At 39.6% G+C, this 26085-nt stretch overlaps 1 protein-coding gene across 1 annotated transcript in view; it reads right to left on the bottom strand.

Moving 5' to 3' along the window:
- Positions 1–291: 291 nt before the first annotated feature.
- The window catches only part of SLC28A1 (solute carrier family 28 member 1), a 96690-nt gene continuing 70896 nt past the window's right edge, over positions 292–26085 (bottom strand). The window contains exons 11-12 of the mRNA XM_044660161.1: positions 1597–1609; positions 292–440 (exon numbers count right to left, since the gene is read on the bottom strand). Coding sequence (XP_044516096.1) covers positions 292–440; positions 1597–1609 — 162 coding nt within the window. The remainder of the gene's footprint in view (positions 441–1596; positions 1610–26085) is intronic.

The raw sequence follows: 26085 nt of genomic DNA on the forward strand, positions 1-26085 counted from the left end.
TCCCAATCTACTCAGTCATCCCTCTTGGATCTATAGATCATGGCAAAGATTCCAAGGGTTGATTAAATGTTGGAAATATGCTAGGATCAGTCTTATAAACCAACAAATGGTGGAAGGTGGGGAGCTCCAGGGAGTAGAATCAATACCCCTCTTTCTTCTCCTTAATAGCCAGAGTTTCATGGAAATTTCCAGTCCCATTCCATCTTTCTCTGCTTCTGCTTGCTGGTTTTGCCATCCCTCAACTTTATCTGCTCTCTAACCCCAGGGACTCCATTTGTGCCATTACATTACTCAAGAGATGTCCAGTTCTGTCAACACCGTTCCCACTTCAGGTTGTAAAGGCTCGATTGTAAGGCCAGTAGGATCCAGCAGCAAGTAGCCAATGATGACTGCCTGCCCCACCAAGAGTTTTCTATCTCTGCCTCTCTGCTCCCAGCCACCTGGGAAGAAATAAAGGCCAATGAAAGCTCTTTTAAGAGCAGAGGAATAGGAAACAGGGAACTCCTACCCCCAGCTGCAGGACCCATCTATTTCCTCTTGTCTGGACTTCCTGGCCTCCCACATTCCTGATCCAGATCGGAACATCATTATAGAAATATCATGTATGTGGTTCATTGAACATACTGTCAGACTAGATTGATGGGTTGGTTTATTTTATAATAAACTTTTTTTTAGTTTTTCTTTTTTTATTCCTTATAGCAAAGGATGGCTCTTTAGGAGAGGACCAGGAAAAGGATATCAATGGAAATGAAGGCAATATAGAAACAAAAGATACAAATAAAATTATTTTAAAGAAAAAGGCATATACTACATAAGATTTATACACCATTTCACACATATTCTCTCATCTTATCCTCAGAATAGATATTTGACATAAATAGTACAGATATCATTTTCCTCATTTAATAAATGAGAAAATTGAAGTTGAATGAGAGAAGTTTCTTACCAAAAGTCACATTTAAGTAGCAAATAACAGTGTCAAAATTCAAAACCATAACTCTTTCTTTTTATTAGACAAGAAACTCTAAACCCAGTCAATAAGTCAATAATCTATGATGGAAATGGACCATGAAGAACCTCCAGAGTATTGAATAGAACACTTATAATAATTGTTTATGTTGACTCATTTCAATTACATCTGACTCTTCATGACCCCATTTAGGGGTTTTTTGTCAGTGATATCAGAGTGGTTTGCCTTTTCCTTCTGTAGATCATTTGACAGATAAGGAAACTGAGGCAAACAGGGCTAAGTGACTTACCCAAAATCACACAGCTAGGAAATATCTGAAGCCATATTTAAACTCAGGAAGATGAGTCTTGCCATCTCCTGGCCCAGCACTCTAGCCATTGTGCCACATCGCTGGTAGTATTTTTATAATATATTATATACTTATATAGCCCTTTAATGTTTGCAAAATGCTTTAATCCTAAAGGTGGGTGCTATTATTGTCCCCATTTTACAGATGAGGAAGATGAGGCAAACAGAGGATAAGTGACTTGCCCAGGCTCACACAGCTAGTAAATGTCTGAGACTGAATTTGAACTCAGGTCTTCTAGATTCTAGGTCAAACATTGTATCCATAGGTGGCCGCCTACCTGTCCATAAGATCTGATCCCAACACAAAAACAGCAGGTTAGCTTTCTAGGTTATGGATAGCTGATTCCTGTCCACTCTGCTAGCATTTTTTCAGCTCTTTTCTCCAAGTTCAGGTGATCTTTCTCCTGCCTAAAGATTCAAAAATAATCACACTGGGGACAATTGGCAAAGGAGGTCAGCAGCTAGGACTTAGGGGTAGGAAAGCTTGTTGTGAGTCATTTTTTCCTATTAGCACTGCCCTAGGTCAGTCCTACAGGTTACTCTATTTTGGAAGAAGATTCAGAGATGTAGATGAGCTACTGGTATCACCAAAATTTACTCCCACATATTATCTGCTGACCAGTAGGCTACCAAAGGCACTCAGTTCTTCTACTCTTCAATTTAATTCAACCCAAATTCATTAAATACCTACTATGTGCCTATGTGCAAGGTACTATACTAGGTAAGGGAGCTACAAAGATGGGAAACAGGGAAAATGGCATTCACACAAATACATGGTAAAATATTGTTGGCTCAAAGGAAAGATTCATCTAAAATGCTTTAGGAACATTTGAGAAGGGAGAGATCACTTTCAGCCAGAGAAAATGTCATGGAGAATCATAGGATCATAGATAGAACTGAAAGGGGCTAAAGACAGAGCTGAAAAGGGATAAATGAACATCTCATCCAAGGTCATACAAGTAGTAGAGAAGAGAAGAATTTCAACAAGTGGATATGCAGAGGGTGGGATTTCCAGCACAGGGACAGCCGGTAAATATTCTGGGAGACAAGAAGAGAGGGCTGAAGATTGGGGGAAAACTGGTAGTCTAGTTTAACTAGAAATTAGAAGGTATAAAATAAAGTTGGAAAGGTAGCTTGGAGCCAGACTAGGGAGCACCTTAAATGTCAGACTAAGGAATTTGTATTTTATCTAGAGACTCTAGGTGTGTGTTGGTGAACCTGTGGCACATGTGCTAGAGGAGCCTGTTCCTTTCTCCCTCTCCATGCACACCTGCAGACATTTCTCTCATCAACCCAGCAGCCCAATGGGAGCACTTCCTCCCTCCTCTGTCTGGGTTAAGAGGGGGAAGGATGGGGGCTCACATTCAGTGTGAGGGTTGCATTTTGGATGTGTGGTCTCTAAAAGGTTCACCATCACTACTTTTAAGTGTTGGAGCAGAGAGGAGGGACCTTGTCAGCCTGGTGCATTCAGAAGATGGCTTTAGAGGCTTGGGAAGGATGAGATAGAGAGGAAAGACTATTATCCCAGTCCAAATGAGAAGGAATGAGGGCCTGAACTAGAATGATAGCTAAGGGAGAGAAGGAACAGATGCTAGAGTTGCTCTGGTGCTAAAACCCAGAGGATTTGGTAACTAGGTAGCTTGATGATGAAGAGGCTAAAATGTGGATTGTGGATTCAGAGAGATTTCAGTTTAAATCCAGCCTCCAACTCTGCATGATCCTGGGAAAGTCACTTAATCGCCTCAGTTTCCTCATCTGAAAACATGACTAATAATAACACCTGCCTCCAAGGGTTGAGGGCAACTAGGTGTTGCAGTGAATAGAGTAGGATTAGAGTCTGTAAGCCAGAAAGACCTGAGTTCAAATCTGGCCTCAGATTCTAGCTGAGTGTCCATGGGCAAGTCTCTTAGCCCTGTTTGCCTCCATTTTTTCATCTGTCCAATGAGCTGGAGAAGCTAGTATCTTTGCCAAGAAAACCCGCATGGACTCATAGAGAGTCAGGTACAACTGAAATGTATGAGCAACCACAATAATAACCTCCAAGGATTATCATGAGGATAAAATGAAAAAATATTTATAGGTTGCTTCAGGGGGAAAGCTTTGGGAGAAGCTGTGTACCAGGTACTGGTAGAATTGTCCAGCAGGGTGACCTTGAATATCAATGCAAATCCCCCCCCCCCATGAGACCTCACTGAAATGAAGTTAACTGATGAGTTAAATTGAATTCCTGTTACTAATTGCTAAACTTTACAAGCTTTCCAAATCTGAGCGCCTCTGGGGAATATTTACATTTACCACAAACGTTACACACATTTGGGCTCAAGAACATTAGGCCTGGAGTCAGGAGACCTGGGTTCAAATTCCATTACAACATTAACTGTGTGATCATGGATAAGAGTATTTAACCTCTTTAAGAATCAGTTTCCTCATCAGAGGGAAGTTGTTTTGCATTTAAATGAGTTAGGGTTATTGTCATTTCAAGTTATCATGTAGATTTTAGTTTACTAAGTAAGGAGGAAACTTTATATTGCAGAAAGTGCAGTGTTTCTTCAGAGTACCCTTAGGTACAATTCTGTAAGTAAGAACTCCATAAACTTTGTTTCATTAAGTTTCTCTGAAAGCAATCATTGGTTTGATTTGCCCAATGTTTTTGTTAATGATTCAAGTGAAGGCACAGATGGCACGCTTATTAAATTTTCAGATGATTCAGCATCAGTAGGGATAGATAATACGCTGGGCAACAGAAGTAAGATTCCCAGAGTTCTCAATAGGATGGGACAACAGGCTAAATCTAATGAGATGAAGCCTAAGAAGGATACATGAAAACCCTACACCTTGGTTGAAAAAATCAACCATGCAAAGTTAAAATGGAGAAACAATGGTTTTTTAAGAGCAGATATAAAAACTATCACAGAGGCAGTAATAAAAGAACTTAGACTTCATTTCAACTATGTGAAATTGAAAAGGTTCTACCAGTGGTTCCCAAACTTTTTTGGCCTACTGCCCCCTTTCCAGAAAAAATATTACTTAGCCCCCTGGAAATTAATTTATTTTAAATTTTAATAGCAATTAATAGGAAAGATAAATGCACCTGTGGCCATCACCGCTTCTCCTGGATCGCTGCAGCACCCACCAGGGGGCAGTAGTGCCCACTTTGGGAATCACTGTTCTACACTGACAAAATCAATGTAACCACAACTAGAAGGAAAGCTGTTAATTGGGGAAAATGTATTAGAAATATGAAATATCTCTAGTTAGGGTCTGATATGTAAAGGACTGAAACTAAATATAAGACTGGGAGTATATCCCTAGAGAATAAGTGGTCAAAGTACAGGAATCAACAGTTCTCAAAACAAAAATTATGAACTATTTTTTAACCCTTACTTTCTCTCTTAGAATGTTAAAATGAATATTTAGTATCAGTTCCAAGGCAAAAGAGTGGCGAGATCTAGGAAATTGGGGGTAAAGTGACCTGTCCAGAGTCATACAACTAGGAAGTATCTCCAGCAAAATTTGAACTCAAGACCTCCCTTCTCCGATCCTGGGTCTATCTACTGAGCCACCTAGTTGCCCCCAAAATTATAAACTACTAACAACGATATTAAAAAATTGCTCCAAGTCACTAATAATAAGATAATTTAAATGAAAATAACTCTGAGATTTCATTTCACATCCCCCAAACTGCCAAATATAACAAAAGGTAAGAATATCCTGTGTTGGAGGAGATACAGAAATATATATTCACACACATTGATGGGATTGCAAATTGGTCTAACCATTCTGGAAAGCAATTTAGAATGATACTGAAAAAATGATTGAAAGATCCATCCTCTTTGACCCAGAAAATCTACTGGTAGAAAAATATCCCAAGAATCATAGGATCTTATATTTAAAGTCAGAAGGAACATCAAAGACCATCTAATCCAATGTTCTCATTTTATGGATGAGGAAACTAAAGCTGAGAGGTTAACTGATTTGCCCAAAGCAAAAAAAAAAAAAAAAAAAAAAAAAAGCTCACATGAGCACTAAAATATTACTAGCAGGGGTTTTTTTTGTTTTGTTCTGTTTTGTTTTTTTGTTTTTGTGGTAGCAAAGACTAGAGATCAAGTAGATAGATGCCCATCGATTGGAGAATGGCTAACAAAGTGGTACATGAATGCAATAAAATATACCAAAAAAAAAGAAGTGTATGAATTAGAACTGTATGATAGGAGCAGCTCAGTAGCCCAGTGAATCGAGTGCAGGACCTGGAATCAGGAAGACTTGAGTTCAAATCCAACCTCAAATGCTTACTAGCTATGAGACCCTGGGCAAGTCACTTAATCCTGTTTGCCCCCCCAAAAAAGTGTATAATAAATGCTTACTGATTGATATAAATAATTCAGAGAAGAATGGGAAGACTAAATGAACTGATACAAAGTGAAATAAACAGAACCAGGAAAAGAATATATGCAAAACTATAATGATACAATTGTAGAAATGAAATTTATACAGTTAAGTGCAGATAATGAAGCTCTTGAAGTAGTTCCTTTACTTGAATTCAAACTATATATTTACATTGGGTTAGAATCAATTACAACATTTTACATAACAACAACTTAGAATAGTGAATATTTTAATGCACACAACCACTTCAGGGATTCCTTATGTACCTAGTTCTAATGACCAAGTTTGTCCCTAAAGAAGAGGTGAAAAAATACACCTCCTTCCCTTCTTTTCAGAGGTAAGGACCTCTTTGGGTATGAAATATTACTTATAGGGAGATAGTTGATGTTAGTTGTGTGTGTGAGTGAGAGAGAGAGAGAGAGAGAGAGATGAATAAAAGAATAAAAAAGCATTGAGAAGCTCTCTCTTTGTGCCAAAGATTAGGCTAAGTGTCAGGGACACAAATGCAAGATCAAGCAATTCCTTCCTTTAAGTAACTTATTCAAGGGAAACTACAAATATAAGAAGGTTCAGTGACATCCCGAATGGCACAATCCAGGAGTACTTAAGATTTAGTACTGGGGGGCAACTGTATGACTTAGTGGATTAAGAACCAGGAGACAGGAGGTCCTGGGTTCAAATGTGACCTCAGACACGTCCTAGCTGTGTGATCCTGGGCAAGTCACCCCCATTGTCTACCCTTTCTGGTTCTCTTGTCTTGGAACCAAAACACAGTTTTGATTCTAAGACAGAAGGAAAGGGTTTTAAACAAAAACTTAGTGACAGAGGTCTGGAGGATAATGCAAATAGCAAGGATCATAGGCTCTCGGTTGGAAAGAACTTCAGAAGCCATCTAGTCCAATCAAATCTGAACAAGAACTCTTTCTGTGGAATACATGACAATTGGTCATTCAGCCCTTGCTTACAGACTTCTAAAGAAGGGAAATGACCTCCTCTCAAGGCATCCCCTTCCACTTTGGGATATCCCTGAGGGAGATTTTCCTTACATCAAGATGAAATTTATAAATTCTCACTATTCCTCGTTCTGTAATCTGAGGCCCAAATGGACAAAATTAATCCTTTTTCTATGAGACAACCCTTGAAGTACTTGATTTCCTCCCCAAGTTTTCCCTTCTACAAGCTAAACTTCTGTTCCAACCAATCTTCATCTGGCTTGGTCTCCAGTTTCTTCATGACCCTGATAGGTCCTCTCTGCCATACTCCAGCTTGTCAGCATCTTTCCTAAAATGTGCAACCAAGACCTGAATACTGCCCTCCCAATGTTTTGACCATGTTAAAATCTAGTCTCCAGTTGTGGATTTTATGCCTCTCTTAATGAAGGCTAATTGAATTCACTCACTTTTTTAACTAACATTATACAAGTCATAATGAGGCTGTAGCCCATTAAGCTCTCAGATTGCTTCCAGAACTGCTCTTTAGCCATACCTCTCCCATCTTGTACTTGTAAAGTTAATTTTTAACCTATGTAGAATTTTATATTTATTCCTATTCAGTTTTATCATATTATGTCAACCCATCCAGCATTCTATCCTATTAAGTTTTTTAGCCACTTTACTATTCTTCATGTTAGTAATACCCTCCAGTTTTGTGTTCTCTGAGAACTGAGAAGCATGCCATCTATGACCTTAATCAAAGGGCTGATAAAAATGTTATACACAGGACCAAGCATAGATTCCTGGAGCATTTCACTAGAAACCTCTCTCCAAGGTGACTTTAAACCATGATTCTTTGGATCTTCCACTCTACTGATTTTTAATCATTCTAATTTCACTAAAAAATCTAGCCCATATCTCTCTGTCTTTTTATAAGATTAACCCGAGAGTCAGGAAGTTTTATAGGGCTAAACAAAAAAGTAAGCTTCTTAAGGTAAGTACTATTTCATCTCTATGTTCATATTCCCAAGGCCTCATGCCTGGTAAGAGTATGTTTTTCAGTCATTTCAGTCATGTCTCACCCTTCATGACCCCATTTAGGATTTTCTTGGCAAAAAATACTGGAGTGATGTGCCATTTCCTTCTCCAGCTCATTTTACAGGTGTTATGATTAAAATGGATATAGATGGATGTAAATAGAAGTATTAATATTTTAATTAAGGCCCTGTTGGAAAAATAAAGACAACCACATGCCTGCTAAGATCTAATTCAAATCCCCCACCATACCTTCTGCCCACCTGGCTCCCTCACACCAAAGAGAGCTCCTCCAATGACCTCAGGAGTCTTATACTGTTCTTTTACGTAATCACACTACCTGTATTACAAGAAGAATCATGGGAAATGTAGTTTCCAAGTCCCCTAAATGTCCACAGAAAATTTGTCATATATCCAAATATTTAAACTTTGAGTGAACCCCAAATTTCCACTAACACACAGGTGAGGAAACTGAGGCAAATAGGGTTAAGTGACTTGCCCAGGGCCACGTCTTCTAGTGTCTAAGACTGACTTTGACTCAAGGTCTTCCTGAACCTAGATCCAATGTTCTATCCACTGTGCCACCTAGCTGAGGGAGCATTTAAACACAGTATAACCCGCACTGATTGTCAGACCCAGGAGCTCCAAACATCTGGAACTCATGAGGTTCCTCCAAGGCTAGAAATGTCCACCTCAGGATCGTTGTTGGGTCATCAATGCTCAGAAGTAAAAGAAGAGTCTGTGAGTCCCAGACATATGGTACACTGCCATGTGAGAGCAGCCCCAATGGTTTATGGAAAATTGGAGACTTCTCTTCTTCCTTCCCCAACCATCCCATGGCATAAAGTTACATAAAATTTTCCATGCCACCCATCTCAGAGAGTAGAAAAGAGAGCAAGTAGAGAGTAGAAAAGAGATAGCAGAAGCTATCTCTCCCTTAAAAGTAGACTGAGTGGGCAGCTTTTTCTCACCCAGTGGCCACTCCTTTTTTTGAGGCACTTCACTCCCAAAACACCAAGGCCTTATGTGTTGAGTGCATGTGTTCCTGGAAGAGATTAGAGGGACTCAGTGCAAGCTCGATGGGATTTACTTTAATCCAGTCCCTGCTACACTGATGTTTGCCATTAGATTACAGATTTATGCTCTCAAGTTCAGTTCCATAATAAAGGTATTTTTCTTCTCTCCTTTTAGCTTCTTTGTCTGCAGTTCAGTAGCTGCTGTCAGATTAATGGCAGAATTGGACTCAAAGCCAGATTCCCTCAATCTTTCCTTCTGCCTTCCAAAACTAAAAAAATGAAACAAAATGAAGATCACCTGTTCAGCTCCTGCTTTATTACTTTACTACTCTCTACTTTATTAATTTTATGGAACAGGATAAGGATAATATAAATAATCAGATAGAATTTAGTCAAATTTCAAACACAAGAAATAAGAAAATTTGGATGTGATGACAAAGTAACTCCTGTCAACACTCTGGTCACACAAAACCAACAATGAGGATAATGTTGAGACCCAGGACTGTATTATCCAATAATCCCAAGTGTTCCTTTATGACCTTCCATCAAGATCAATTATCCTCATTATTCAGATCTACTCTCACTGCCTAGAGAGCACTCATGAAGAGTGTTCTCCATACAATTTATTCTTCCTATAAAATACAAGAGACCCCTCTTTTTTTTTAACTTGGCCTCACTGACTTACTTTATTAACTTTTTATTTTTATTAACTATTTAACTTACTTTATTAAAAATTTTGGTACCAAGATATGGTATGAAATAGTGCAAAGAAGATAAGACTGGGAGTTAGGAGACCTGCATTCTAGTCCTAGCTCTGCTACTATTGGTGTGATGTCTAGCAGTCTTTTGAGCCCTTATAACTGATGCTTATTTTCTTTACCTTTGCTTCTAGGTCAGCATCTGGTGGCCATAAGCCTCCAGTGATGGATGTCATCATCCCTTGTCCCTTACTGGGCTCTGTGCTCTTGCCTGGGTTCACAGATGTCTACACTTATGCAGAGCCTAGCCAGTTTGTGACTATAACCAAAACCCAAGACATCACTATTTACCAAGTGGAGATGTTGTGGGCCCAGTCCAAAAAGGAAATCAATTGTCTATGAAGCATCATTCTTGAAAAGTCAGAATTCTCTAGTCAGAGGAAGTGTCCCAAACACCCAAATGTCTCTAAACTTCTAGTCTATAATGATGTATATTATACATTGTTAGGTGTTTAGTATTTGTTTGCTGAAATAAATTAGCATTTCAGTCATTGGGAAGAAGTCCCTGAGGGAGAAAGGATGGGGGTGGAGTTGGATCCTTCCTTAGATCCTTCAAAAACTCCATAAAAACAGTCAGTCCTTCCAGTCATTGTAGGATTTTTCCCATTTCCATCCATTTGAGCCCCAAGTTAGTAAGCCTACCCTCCCCTGGTTTCTGCTTAGGCTAAAATGGGCAGAACACTGGATTTTAAATCAGAAGACCTCAATTCAACTCCTGGTACTATTATTGTCTTTCTGAGTAGCCTTGGACCAGTTATTGAATACTTTGTGCCCTGGTTTCTCATCTGTAGGGCAGGTAAGTGGTGCAGTGGAGAGAGCATTAGACCTAGAGTCAGGAAGACTTATGTCTCTGAGTTCAAATCCAGTCTCAGACATTTACTAGCTATCTGACCCTGGGCAAGTCATTTAACCATGTTTGTCTTAGTTTCCTCATCTATAAAATGAGCCAAAGAAGGAAATGGCCAACCACTCCAGCATCTTTGCCAAGAAATGGAATGACAGGGGGCAGCTGGGTAGCTCAGTAGCTCAGTAGATTGAGAGCTAGGCCTAGAGACAGGACATCCTGGGTTCAAATCTGACCTCAGACACTTCCTACCTGTGTGACCCTGGGCAAGTCACTTGACCCCCTATTGTCCAGCCCTTACCACTCTTCTACCTTGGAACCAATACACAGGATTGATTCTAAGACAGAAGGTAAGAGTTAAAAAAAAAAAAAAGAAATGGGATGACAAAGAATCAGACATGATTGAACAATGCTTCTCTTCTGTGAAATATGTATAATAATACTTTTCCTGTCTTCTTCTAAGTGTTGTAAGGATCAAATGAGACAGTGTATGTGAAAGCACTTTGTAGCCTATACGGTACTAAACAAATTTAAAGTATTATTATTATTGCTATTAATGTCTGGGGTACTGCTTTTTCACTGTAGGTTCTTTCTATCTGTATTCTGTCTAGATTTCCCTGATATCCTGGGAACTGATCCTATTATCTGTCTCTCATAGACAACCCCCTAAATTTGTATCTTTCTGAAATGTAGTCTTTTTATTCGCCAGTAAGATATTATTGTAGGGGGCAGCTGGGTAGCTCAGTGGATTGAGAGCCAGGCCTAGAGACAGGAGGTCCTAGGTTCAAATCCGGCCTCAGACACTTCCCAGCTGTGTGACCCTGGGCAAGTCACTTGACCCCCATTGCCTACCCTTACCAATCTTCCACCTATAAGTCAATACACAGAAGTTAAGGTTTTAAAATTAAAAAAAAAATAAAAAAAAAAGATATTATTGTATTTTCCCAATTATGTGCAGAAATAATTTTTTACATTTGTTTTCTGACATTTTGTGATCCAAATTCTCTCCCTTCATCCTCTCCTCTTCCCTGAGATGGTAAGCATTTTGATATAGCTTATACATGTGCTATCACAGAATATATATCACACATACAAGAAAAAACTCATGAAGGAAATGAAGTGGAAAACAGTATGCTTTGATTTGCATTCAGACCCCGCCAGTTCTTTTCTGGAATGTAGTCTTAATCATTTCTATATTGATTTTCCTCCATTACCATATTATCTGACATTTTCTTTTGCTGCCTGTAACCTGTTCTCAGATATAATAAAATCACATTTTTCTTTCACCTGGGAGTTGGTGTGTGCCTGTGTGTCCTTGGGCAAGTCACTTATGCTCTCTTGCTTAGTCTTCTCATCTATAAATGAATGGGGTACTCAGCAGCCTCTAAGGCACCATGTATCTCTAGATCTGCGATCCTTTGTCTGGGGGGCACTCATATATATATATTGAAGATAATGAGTGTGTGCATGTGTCCATTTGGCTGCGTGTGGGAGCTGCTGGGTGATTAGCTGGTTTTCCCTATACTCACCCTGCCCTCTAGTGTCCAAATCACAGCAGAAGAGGTAAAAATCACATCTCCAATTCAAATGCTTGTCACACTCATTTTATGGAATAGGATAAGGATGATATAAATACCTTACCAGGAGGAAATGAGCCAAATTTCAAACACAGGCAATAAGAAAATGTTGGTGTCATGGCAAAATAAATTGCATCAATATTATGGTCATCTGTAAACCATCACATGGAGATCCAAGACTGAATTATCCAACAATCTGGTTTCAAAGTGTTATTACTGGGTTAATTTGGGATTTGTTCTGGAAGAAATACTGATCCTCTTAGGAATCAGTTCTGAGGATCTCTCTTCAAAAAGCCAGCTGAACATCAGGTGTGTCCAACCCATTCCTGAAGAAACTAATTTGCAGAAGACACTATCCATGGGGACAGGGAAGGGGGAATCTTGAAACGAGTTCTCCTGACTGGAAAAAGACAATCCTGGAGTCTCACGGAGGCATGGTGCCACTGTGTGTCTCCTGATTGCTTTCCCTCCGTGGCTGTGGAGATAAGGGAGCAAGATTTTTCTCCATATAAAACAGGGTTGGCATGGATAAAACCAAACCATGTGGTTGGGTACCACACGCTAAGATTCAAAAGGGCATCCGGACATTCCGTATGCTAGGTCAGATAGCATAGACGTTTCTAGCGTGAGCTAGACCCCGTCTGACATCTGACTTTTTAAAAATCTTTTATGTGATGTTGACTTTTTCTTGCCTGGCCTGGAGACCCCAGTGCTGCCATCCTGCTTGCTTGTTCTCCTCAATGCTAGACTTGCCTCCTCCCTCTGGCCCTCTGGTTTGTTTGTTTGTTTTTTTCATCTTTTTCTACAGAGAATCAGAGATCTACAGTTGGAAGCAACCTTGATGGTCATCTACTCTAGTTCCCTCATTTTACCGATGAAGAAACCAAAGACTGAAATGGAGAAGTGACCATATACATGGTAAGTGGCCAAACTAGGATTCAAACTCAGATGCGATCATTCTAATTCTAATACTCTTCCCACTGTATCAGACTGGTTCCTGCCTGCCTTTCTCATAAAGCATTTCCTCAGGGATATCTCTTAAAATACTAACATCCATCATTGAAAGTAGGGGACATCATTCTCTCTCTCTTTTCTCCTCCCTCTACACTATCTTTTTTGATAACGCCATTAGGTCCCCTGAGGGTAACTGTTCTCTTTATGTGGAGGACTCTCAGGTCTACCCATGAGGCCACTGGATTATCGTGTGGACCTCCTAGAGTACATGCATCCACTTTAGAAACTACTCACTTAGATGGCATAGCTTCATGGCTGCTCCATTGTGTTAGCATATTGGCAGAGAAATCTGCCAATTGCCAATTAAACATTATAAATTGGATCTCTTGGAGACATCTTCAATTCAGTATGTCTAATGTAGGGCTCCTCCTAAGCATCCCTCTTCGTACCACACAGAGGTACCTTGGTTTTCTCTCCACAAAGAACTTAAAAGAGATGTCAGATTGAAAGTTACTTATATCTCCTCTAAATCTGCTGACTTTTTCAGTGATGAGAAGTAGCTGCCAGGAATATGCAACTGAGCAGATATTTCTAAAAAAATAAAATAAATAAACGCACAATCTGTCCCTTCAAGGTGAAAGTGATGCTTTAAATATGAATGAGAAAGTAACTGCTTTTCAAAAGAAAGTCCTGTGATAGAAAACACATTTTTAAAACAGATGTTTAGAAATATTTCCATTACTAAATGATTTCACTGCTGAAAACAATGTATTGCCTATAAAAACTCTCCTCTCTGAACAATTTAAAAACTTAGAAATGGAATTTTCTAATCAGATTAAAAATCATCCAAATGGGGGGTAGCTAGGTGGTTCAGTGGATAGAACCCCAAGAGGACCAGGGTTCAAATCTGGCCTCAGACACTTCCTAGTGGTCTGATCCCTGGACAAATCATTTAATCCCCATTGTCTAGTCCTTGCTGTTTTGTTTTAGAGTTGGTACTAGGGCAGAAAGTAAGGGGTTTTTTTTAATTGTCCAAATGGAGAGTTTGAGGGGATTTTAAACCTATTTGTTGAAGTGATAAAAATGCATCCCAATTATTTTGCAAAAACAACTGATTAACATTCTATTCTCAAAATGGAAATTTATTAGCTGGATTTCAACAAAAACTTCTGCATAACTGGCAAATGCAATTGGATATAAGTATTATGATTTATTAAGCTTAGGTGTGTTTTCCATTTAGACCGACATCTATTTGTGAAGCATCTTTTTTAATTATGACAGTCATTAGAACATAGTGCTGAAATAAACTGAATTTAGAGCATACATTTTTTAAATCCTGACTTTCTATCTTAGAACTGATGCTATCAGTTCTAAGACAAAAGAAAAGTAAAGGGCTAGGCAGTTGGACTTGTCCAGGGTCCCAGAACTAGGGAGTGTCTGAAGTCATCCACTCACTGTGATTCTGAGGCAAAAGAGGCTTGCTTCCTCTCCTTAGTCCATTTAAACTCTTTGTGATGTCACTCTTCTGAATCCCTCTGATGTAGCGAATGACATTTGAGAGTTTCTTAAACATATTAAAAAATGATTGATAGATGCATTAACAAGGAGTCATTCACAGGAATTCCTCTTTTCTGGCACAAGAGTTTTATAATCAAAATAAAATGTTGACACATGAGAAGAACAGAAGAGGATGGAGGGACCAACCCTGCCCGCACAGTTCAGTTTGCTATCTCCAAAGGCTCACTCAGAGTCTCATGATGTAGTATCTGATTTCTGGGGACGTCTTCTATTGCTGTCCTCTTGCATGATGGTCCTCACAGCATTTTCTCCAAGAGATCTGCTTTCCTGGTCCAGGTTACCGGCAACACGTTTTCCTAAAATTGCTTTTTAAAAAATCTTAATCTATGAACTTTTAGGATAGTTTCCCAATCTCCCCTCAGGAAGATGAAATATTGATCAGGATCTAACCCTACATATAAGCACATACACTACCTATGTTATGATTAAAATTCTCTGGAGACTGTATATTGTTATAATTATTAGTAAAAGTTAGTGATTGTCACATAATCGCCTGGCCACACAAAGCTAATCTGAGTTTGCCGTACTTGTCTCTGTTCACTCACCCAAAGTGGCTGTGCCAGGGAGTCTCCACACCAAGAAAGCCAGCCACTTCATCCAAACACTTTAAAACCCCAGGTGGTGTCACTCTTTCTGAATCTCTCTGGTTCACCAGACTTGACCTCAGTTCAGGTCAGAGGCCAGACTTCTAGATGCCAGGAGTCGTGGGAACAAATGTCAAGCCTCTTCCAGTACACCAGGGAGCCACAGAGACTCTGGTGTACTCCCAAAGTACACATGTGGGCCCAATCAAAAGTGGGGGGTCTGATACCTACCGAAATGGCTTCCCAAAACTTTCCTTTTTTTAAAAAGAGAAGTATAATTTATATGAAATTCACACACCTGATGGTAACACAAAATTATGTTCCAATATGGTGTATATTGTTTTACAACAACAATATACTTGGTATAGGATGTATGGCTAGGTCAATCATTTAAGAATGCATTAAGTCACCCAAATAATATATGAATCACCTCTTCCAAAAAGAAAAGGAAATATATATATATATATATATATATATATATATAAATTAAAAATAACAAGTTCTTGATACTTATTCATGATCTAGTGGAGATAACATCTATCCTACAAGCATGTAGGTCAGATGAAACAATATTGCAGTAACCCACTAAATGACTAAAAGAGCTGCCACACCAAAGAACAAGAGGGCAGAAGTATGACAAACAAGAGAATGCAATCCCATGGTCCCATGTTAGAGAAGTCGTGGCATTTGTGCCCCAGTGTGCTGGAGGGGGCTGCTCCATTCCCCAGGACCGACTCCACAGTACCCTCTAAGAACATTTTTCACATGCCTTGCACCTCTCCCCAGCAGCCCAATGCAAGCACTTCCTCTCTCCACTATCTGGGGTAATGTGGAAGGCTCACAGGCAGCTTGAAGGTGCAGTTCAGGCACTCTATTTCTAAAAGGTTCACCAATGCTGCCCTGATTTCTACTCTATTAAAAAACCATAAGGATAGCCAGCTGGAGTCAGAGCTAAGTGAGAATATTCTTCACAAAAAGGAGATGTCCTACCTCAGAGTCTTTGCTGAACAAAATCTCTCCTGAAAAAGCTCTCTACCTCCCCCTTGGCAGAGGCATATATTACCCCCACAAGGGCTGCTGGCATCCATGATCATTAGTTTATTAGCCTGATAGTGCTTTATTAGCACTCTTTTTGTAGTTTATCTGAAATCAAACTCAAACATCAATTATAGTCCCATAAGATTTAATCACCAATGGCAGGTTTTGGTAGTCTAAGCTTCGGGTTATGCAGTTGGTCAAGGCTGTTAGACACTGTAAACTGACCCTTCAATACCAAATAACAAGTATAATTTCATAGATTCAAATTTAGGATCATATGTAAAACTAACAAAAGAGAAGAAGAAATATTTTTTAAAAAAGAAAATCATTCTCCAAACCCCATTCAGCAAAGGTAACAATTATAACATATATACTTTAAAGAAATAGACTGATTACTTAAAAGTTAAATATGCAATATCCTTAATATGGCCATGATTCTCAGTTCACATATACATAAGTTTTTTTCCTCAGTAAAAGCTTGACATAGACTTTAATTCAACAATTAAGGCAAAGTCTGAAAAAGATAATAATAATTCCTAGAATTAAAAAGTTTCATTTAGCCAGAGTTGCTATCAAACCCATCCTCTGTAGCCCTGAAAGATTCCACCATTAACCATGAGATGTTGCGTGGGAGTGTCACTCATAATTCTTTGAAGCTCATGGATATTTGTAACAATTTCCCCTGGCTTGTTTATGTAAAAACAACAAGATTGATTAATAAGAGCACAGGCACCCCCAGAAGCTGCCATATGCATATCAAGGGCTATGCAGTTTTTTGCCAAGGAGGAAAGAGATAGCTTTAGAAGTTTGGGAGATGGTTTGAACTGAATCCTGAGCCAATTTTCTGCCCAGAAAAATCTCTGGGCTGCAAAAGGCAGCTCTTTAAGATTGAATTTTGTTCTACCAAGCCAAATTTTGTTTCATTATTTTTATTTATTATTATTTGGGTAATTAACAAATGCAACGCATGCTCTGTATGCTCTATGCTATTAATACAGGGTCAGAATCAATTTTCAAAATCTCCAACTGACCCCAGTTGAAGCCTCATACATCAGTCATACTATCTATGGGAACTCTGGATGAAGGCTACAGACGATGAATGCCATAAGACTGAGAAAGTTAATCTTTTTACAGTATTGTATGAAACTTCTTGTGGAAATGCTCTATAACAGGTGTCAAACTCCCAAGACCAGCAAAACTCCCTCCAAACCAGATTAAATTATAATTGGTGGGGCAGGGAAGTGGCTCAGTGGGTTAAGAGCCAGTCCCAGAGACAGGAGGTCCTAGATTCAAATCTGGCCTCAGATACTTCTAGTTGGACACCTCACTTAATCCCCATTGCCTAACTGTTAACCACTCTTCTGCCTTGAAACCAACATACGATATTAAGATGAAAGATAAGGATTTTAAAAAAATAATGGGGAAATGTTTAATAAAATAAATAAAAATATAATGTTAATTTGTGGTTTTTCCAAGTTAGTATGCAGCCTTCAAGGATACATTTCTGTTTGAGTTTGACTCCACTGTTCTATAATAGTAGTTCTCAATGTTCCCCAAGACACTTTCAGGGGGTCCATGAAGTCAAAATTATTTTTATAGTAATACTAAGGTGTTATTTGTCAATTAAGATGCCACCCCCTTTTCCAACTACACATCTGTGTGCGAACAAACTTTCACCAAAACAACATATTACAACAGATTGAATGCAGACACAGCTTGGAGAATCCAGCTGTCTTCTATTAGGCCAGACATCAAAAACATTTGCAGAAAGATAGAAAGCAATCCCCCTCTGCTCACTAAATTTGGGGTGGGGGGGACATAGAGTTATTTTTCATAAAAATATGTCATTTATGTTCATGTGTAATGGTTTTGATGTTATTTTTAATGAATTAATAAATAAATATTGTAAACATTTATTCATTTTAATTTAATGGGGAAAATACTTGTAGTTGTAACTCATATGAGGAAAGTCTTTTTGGGGTCCTCAAAAGTTTTTAAGGATGTGAAGGGGGTCCTGATGCTAAGAGGTTTGCTGATTATTGCTCTATGATATGCTAGCACCACCCTGTGGTGGGAAAAAGGGTTGGGTGGGGAAGATCCATGAAGGATGCAGCATTAAGGCTAATGTGAAAAGAATAATCAATACATTCAATTCCCTCAATTCCGCAGCTGTATATGAAGCACCTACTATGTGCAGTACTCTGTACTAGGTAGAGGAGGCAATATAAAGGTCTTTAAGGCTCCATCTTTTCTGTCACATAGTATTGCTCACTGTTCCTAGTTTCCTTTTGCAGTTTGCATTTGTATTGCACATAGTAGGCGCTTCATACACAGCTGCTGAATTGAGTGAATTTGCAGAATACATGAACATTTCATTCCAAGGGCACCATCTTTTCAGTTATTTCTTCACTCCCTCTTTCAGTTATACCCATCATCATAGCTATATGTTGGCTTTCTTGAATCTTTTTAAACAAAAATTAGCACAAGAATGATTTTGCTAAAAATGGGTCAAACTTTATTAGTCGATGTCAAATTGCTAAATATTTGTAGAAGTCATATTTCCCCAGTCTGCATGTGGGTCAGCTTTTGGAGACAGGCCACTTGTTTGATGTTGTTTGCCAGAGAAACATAACCATGACTCAGAACTTTAGAACTGAAAGGGCAGTTTGAGATCATCTGCTTCAACACTCTCGTGTGACAAGAGGAATCTGAGTCCCAGAGGGAAAAAAGTAACCTCTAAAGACTGTTTTCAAGGTTTGAATTCAATGATTCTAAATAACTTTCCTATGATCATTCCACTGTGAATGTGAAATCCCCTCCCCAGTCCCTACCCCTGTGATTACATCAGTAATAGCAGGTATTTGACAAATTCAGCTATTTTGTGGTCATAGATCTGAAACTTTTCTAAAAATAATCATTTTAAAAAGTAAATCATAGGGGGCAGCTGGGTAGCTCAGTGGATTGAGAGCCAGGCCTAGAGAAGGTAGGTCCTAGGTTCAAATCTGGCCTCAGACACTTCCCAGCTGTGTGACCCTGGGCAAGTCACTTGACCCCCATTGCCTAGCCCTTACCACTCTTCTGCCTTGGAGCCAATACACAGTATTGACTCCAAGATGGAAGGTAAGGGTTTAAAAAAAAAAGTAAATCACACAGCTGGAATGAAGTTTTCTGACTATTTTCCACTTTATGCTGTATTAGACGAAATTGTTCAAACACACCCATGTAGTATCTGATTTGGACTTTAGTTCTCCCTTTTGGTTGATTTTTGCTGACAGTGCTTGATGTTTAGGAATAATATGATGCTTGGGAGCAACCTGAAAGTGTGTATTTTTAGCAACAAGTTCTTGATCCTAATAAGGAGGCTGCTCATAAGGCTTGTGGTCTTCGGCTGCTGACCAGAGTCTGGCTTTATTCTGAAACCATCCCTCTTTGACTTGGAGACTTTGTTTCATTTTTTTGTCTTGGCTAATAAATTTTTGCCATACACTCTTTTACATACCAACCTGAAAGATGTAAGCTTCTTGAGGATAGAGATGGTTTCAGTTTTCTCTATAACCTAGAGCCACCTGGTGTTCCCTCTAACCAGGCTGACACACCCCAGATCCAGTCCTGGGGACTATAACCCAAAAAGGGCATTTTCAATCTTTCTGATTCGTTGCTGCTACCTGGAGTTAATTCCAGGATAATCACCCAAGATAGCCTGTGTTTGGATATCCTTATATATAAGTAAAAGCAGTCCTTAGCTCCCATATAAGCACATAAGATCACAAATGAAAATCAAACATGAAACATCCTTTATTTCAAGTTTCTAGCATAGAAAGCTGAGAATAGGGGCATGACTGAAATGTCAATTCCTCTATATGCCAGCTTCTTCCCAGAGTCTTTCTCTCCCTTCAAGAACCTGAAAAGAATCTGGATCCACAAGCCTTCTCTCTTGAATCTAGAAGCTAAAAGATCAAGCTATCTCTTCTCTCCAACTGTCACCAATTCCATCATTCACACAGGCTTAGAGATTGACTCTCTTCTTTGCTAGAAGGCTAGATTCTTGGATCATGCTACTTGAGAAATTCTCTTCCTCTGTAGAAGACCTTGAAGTTCTTTGTAAACTCTCCTCTTGGGTAAGAATGAACACGTATAAGACTTTCTGTCATGTCCTATAGGAAGGAACGGAATCACTGCCCCAGCTCTTAGGCTGGGAAAATCTGCTTTCAGCCATTAACCTTCCTCTCCAGGTGTCGGGGAAATTGTGTGTTCCCCTCTGCCTTATGCTTCCGTGTACTAGGGACTTTCCCTCCTTGGAGTCCGTTAGAGAACTAGTCAAAATTTGACTGAAAGTTGCCCTGGGGTGTTTAACGTATCCTTAGCATCCTATTTGCATTGTAGTTTTCACTATCCTGCTACTAGGGAAAAAAGGTGACTCATGGGTAAAGGACTAAATTACACCTTGGGTAAAGTGACATCAGTTCTTTGGGTACAGAAAGGCTGCAACCACCCAAACAATTGACCTCATCCCTGACATCCAAGCAAGATGTAAAAGCATTTCTGAAATTCCCTCAAGGTCTTTCCACAGGGACCATCACCTCCTCTCCCTAAAAACAATGCCGCTCACTCAACATGGGGATCGCCTGAGTTGTCAGTTCTTTAGACAAGACCCTGATCTCACCACTCATACCAATTATCCAAGCAAGCCTAAATGACTCCGTTCCCATACTCTCCTTGTAGGTAGAGTTTCCCTAGCAACCCGCTCCCCCTTTTTTCTGGAGGCATCATTTTCTATTCAAATCCAATATACCTCTACATTCAACGCGGTGATTTGTTGTTTTTATTATTGTCGATTTTGAAGGGGGAGCAGTGCTCAAATCTAACCAAAAGTAGGAACAGGTAGATGGCTCAAGTGGATTGAGAGCCAGGTATAGAGACAAGGGGTCCTAGGTTCAAATCTATCCTCGTTTCCTATTTGTATGACCCCTGGGCAAGTCATTTCACTTCCATTGCCAATTTTCTGCCTTGGAACCAAAACACAGTATTGATTCTATGACAGAAGGTAAAAGCCATTAAATTTTTTTTTTAATAAATCTAACAGGAATCTCTTAGTCTCAAATTCTTTGTAAAGTATGACGCTGGCCTGCCTACTTGGCCCCCAACCTAATTCAATTAGGAAAATATCTCTAATTTGCAGAATGGGGGATCTGCAACCCCTCACCTCCCAGACACACACACACACACACACACACACACACACACACACACACACACACACACACGTTTTGTGGTATCTGCAAAAGTCCAACAAAAATTGCAAAGTGGCAGCTGGAAATAACCCTAGAAAATAGTCTTAACTGACGGAAATGTACCTTAATGTTAGTGAAAGTTGTTTGTTCCTTAGTAAAGGTTATTCTGAATCAATACTGAAGCTTCTCAGTGTTCGAACCTTTTCAGTAAGAGCTTGATCCCATTGTTCTCCCTACTGGTCCTCTCCCACTACTACCACCTACCACCGAACTTTTAGGCAGTCAATAGAACTGGATCGTTTCAAATGATTACTCATAAGTGCACCCTTTTAAAAATAAATTAGAAATGATTGGAAATATCTGACTCAAGGGAATTTTCTAAGAAAAGATCCATTGAAAGCAGTCAGTCTCCCTCTTTCCCCTTATGTTTTGGTAATATTTGTTTCTCTTCCAATAGAGACATCAGTTCTGGAAAAGAAAAAAAAAAGTTTTGGCCAAAACGTTAGTGGGAGGTTGCGCTAAATGCAGGGAAGAATGAATTGTACTAGGGGTAATGAGATTGATACCATAGAGGAAAAACCTCCCAGCACCTTCATCTCCGAATGTCCTCAGCATTCTTTTCTTTTTAAACCCTTAACTTCCGTTTTAGAACCAATATGAGTATTGGTTCCAAGGCAGAAAAGTAGTAAGGATTAGGCAAATGGAGTTAAGTGACTTGCCCAGGATTACATAGCTAGCAAGTATCTAAAGGGCAGCTAGGTGGGACTCAGTGGATAGAGAGTGAGGTCTAGAGATGGAAGGTCCAGGGTTCAAGTCTGACCACAGATACTTCCTAGCTGTGTGACCCTGGGTAATTCATTTAATCCCAATTAAAGTATCTGAGGTCAGATCTGAACCCAGGTCCTTCTGACTCCAGAGCTAACTCTCTGTCCACTGAGCCACCTAACTGGCCCCTCACCATTCTCCTTCAATGGAAATTGAAAGACTCTTTCCTCCAAGGTTTTGTCTTTGGCTCTCTTCTTCTCTCACTGTATTTTCCCTTAGCAATTTTACCTCATCTCACAACTTTAACTATTACATCTATGCAGCTGATTTCTAAATCTGATAAGCCCTGATGTCTTTCCCAGGTCCTGATCTTCAGTTCTAACTATTTGCTACTCTACCTAGATATTCCGTCATCATCTCAAATAGAACATATCCAAAATGGAATACCACCCTCCATGCCCCATCCCTGCCTTGGAAAGAATTCTTCTTCTCCTGACTTCTCTATTTCTGTTCATGGCATCTCCAGTCTTCCACTTAACCTGGTTCAAAGCCTCCAAACCTTTGTTTAACTCCTCTCCCTCTCTGTCACTTTTAGATTACCTAATCTTCTCCCATTCCACTAATCTGCCTCCTAGGCACTCTTGTCCTAAATTGAAAAATGACAACAATTCCAAGCATCCATAAGTCAGTGGGAAAAAAATCTGATATTTCATCCGTACTCCCTCCATAATGGTATGTGCTGGGAGGACCAGTGGGAGGGAGGACTAGTCCATAGGCTACAAGCTCTACTAGTTTTCCCATACCACATAGCCCATACAGGGAGAGGAGCCCCATGGCAAGCCTTGCAGTGAAGAAGACTCCCAGGCTCTGTGCTAATTGGCCCTCAGTTTCACACATTAGCAGCTCCCAAAATATACCACTCTTCCCAGACTCACCTGTCAAGTTACTGTATAATTAGAAAATCTTGAACCCACCCCTGAACTACATTACCCAGAATTCTTTTCCCTTCCCCCATGTTTGCATCCTTACATAAAGTTTATAAGTTTACTGTAAGCCCACTTCTCTCTTCTCTGGTGGCTCTGCAATCTTCTTCCCTTGCGATCATGGCTGGGTTGACTCCCTCTTCGCTCTAGCTTTTTACTCTCCTCTTGCTTCAAGTTATTATTAATAAATCTTATTAAATATACTTGGAGATATTGTATATTAATTTTTAATCTGACATTACCCCAGTCAGGGTCTTAAGCTCTATATCCAATGACCTCCATTCTGGCCGTACTTCATTTCACTCTCTGGACTTCTTAACCATCCACCACACTGGCCCAGAACATCTTGGGCATCTTAATCCTTTTATACCCTGATCTCCCAACATGGGGTCCCTAATGTCTTTTTTCCCCAAAAAAATCTTACCTTCTTTCTTAGAATCAATTCTAAATATCGACTCTAAGACAGAAGAGCAGTAAAGGGCTAGACAATTAGGATTAAATGACTTACCCAAGGTCATACAGTTAGAAAATGTCTAAGACCATATTTGAACCCAGGTCTTCCCAGCTCCAGGTCTGGAACTCTATTCATTGTGCTGCCTAGCTTCCCCTAGCCCCTAATGTCTTGAATAGTGGTTGCTTCAACCCTACGTCCAGACTTCTGACCATGTGATGGTGTGCCTATTGGATCCCATTCTCTTTCTAGTGCTGGAACCATAATCGAATCCATTCTGTCATTGCTCCTAGTAAGGATACACCAGTCCTCCACTGTGGCTCCCCTGGCCATTTTGTAGCTTCCCCCCCCCCCAACAAAATAAGGCTCTCTGGCCAACATTTTCCCCTTTGAGTTGTCTCCCCACACTAGAATATAAGGTCTTTGAAGGCAGATACTGCCTTATGATTGTATTTGTGTTCTGAGTGCTTAAAGGACAGAATGTGCCACATTGTATGTAAGCATTTAATAGATGTTTTTTTCATTCAAAAACACATTTAAGATGCAAGGAGGTGTTCAGTAGAGAGAGAGAAAGAGAACCAGGCCAAGTTCTGGGTTCAAATCTTACTTTAGACACCAGCTTTGTAACCCTGGGTAATTCACTTAACCTTCGTTGCCTAGCCCTTATCACTCTTCTGCCTTGGAACCAATGCATAATATTGATTCTAAAATAGAAGGTAAGGATTTTTTTAAATATATTATGGGGCAGCTAGGTGTCATGGAGTCAGGAGAACCTGGGTTCTAATCTGGCCTTAAACACTTCCTAGCTGTGTGACCCTGGGCAAGTCACTTAACCAATTGCCTAGCCCTTAATGCTCTTCTGCCTTGAAACTGATATTTACTATCAATTCTAAGACAAAAGTCAAGGGTTTAAATTTTTATTTAACTTTTAAAAAGCATATTCACCAAACCCAGACCTCTCAACCCAATTCTTGGATGAGCACCACACAGTCACCACCACCCCTACCTGTCCTTTCATGCCACCATGTTCCTACCACCCAGACTAGCCCCTCCAGTCCCTCAAAACCACATAATTGCATATAGACTAAAACACTGTATCACTTTATCTTCTAGACTCTTACTTCTAGAATCAATATTGAGTATTGAGTTCAAGACAGAAGAGCAGTAAGGGTTAGGCAACTGGAGTTAAATGACTTGCCCAGGGTCACACAGCAAAGAAGTATCCAAGGCCAGATTTGAACCCTAATCCTCCCAGGCTTGGTGTCCTATCCACTGTTGGAACTCACTACCCTCCCCCCCACTACTGAATCTCTTTCCCGATGTCTCTAAAACATCCTCCAAGAAACCACCATGTGTCGAATATAGCCAAAATAATTGGATGTTTATGTTCCTAAAAAAGAAATTCCTAATTATATTTTTATATATTCCTATAATTTATAAATTCCTAATGATATATAAATTCCTAAGATACAAAGTATTTGCTTGCATTCCATAGCTTTTTCATTGTTCTCAATATTGTAAACAAAAAAAAAAGTTTTTTTTAATTGTTGCAAACTTTTTCACATCCACTTAACCCACATTTTTTGGACATTTACTATGTACCCACTTCACATTGCAGTAGTTATAAATTTACAAAAGATAGTGCCCACCTCCAGGACAGTTGAGACATAGGCACATGCCTATAATATAATATAGAAGACGGAAGTTTATAAGTTAAATAAAAGCAAAGTGAGATAGTTTAACTGAGGAAAACATTTCAGAGAATCAGAATTTCAGAACTGGAAGAGACTTCAATGACCGTCTAGTCTAACTTAGCTCTGTTTTTAGCATATAGTAGGCACTAAATAAATACTTACCCCCTCAGGTTCTGGACACAAGTTCCATTACCTTTCTTTTCTGCAATATCATATCATTTATTTGTATTGAATATGCAGTCCACTAAAAGCTCTGAATCCTTTCTGGATGAACTAATGTATAGTCATGCTCCTAAAGATCTTATAACTTGGAAAGTTGATTTTTTTTTGAGCCCAAGTAAAGACTTTGCATTTGAAATGATTCAGAAAAAGTAATGATCTGTATTTTGGAGTCTGATTCTGTCATCCATCATGCTAGCTATTCTTTTGATTTTTATGTCATCCTTATCCTTTATAAGAATGTCATCTATGCCACCTGGTGTCCCTCATGTTAAAACTATGAGAGGGGGCAGCTGGGTAGCTCAGTGGAGTGAGAGTCAGGCCTAGAGACAGGAGGTCCTAGGTTCAAACCCGGCCTCAGACACTTCCCAGCTGTGTGACCCTGGGCAAGTCACTTGACCCCCATTGCCCACCCTTACCAATCATCCACCTATGAGACAATACACCGAAGTACAAGGGTTTTAAAAAAAAAAACTATGATAAGGGGAAGCTAGTGACTCAGGTGATAGGGCCCTAAGCCTGGAGCCTAAAGGACCTGGATTTAAATCTTGCCTCAGACACTTCCTAGCTATGTGACCCTGAAGAAATCGCTTAATCCCAATTGCCTAGACTTGCCACTCTTCTGACCTGAAAGTGATACTTAATTCGAAGACTAAAGGTAAGGGGAAGGAAGGAAGGAAGGAAGGAAGGAAGGAAGGAAGGAAGGAAGGAAGGAAGGAAGG

The sequence above is a fragment of the Gracilinanus agilis genome, chromosome 2 (assembly GCF_016433145.1).
Source record: "Gracilinanus agilis isolate LMUSP501 chromosome 2, AgileGrace, whole genome shotgun sequence".
Taxonomy (NCBI): Eukaryota; Metazoa; Chordata; class Mammalia; order Didelphimorphia; family Didelphidae; genus Gracilinanus; species Gracilinanus agilis.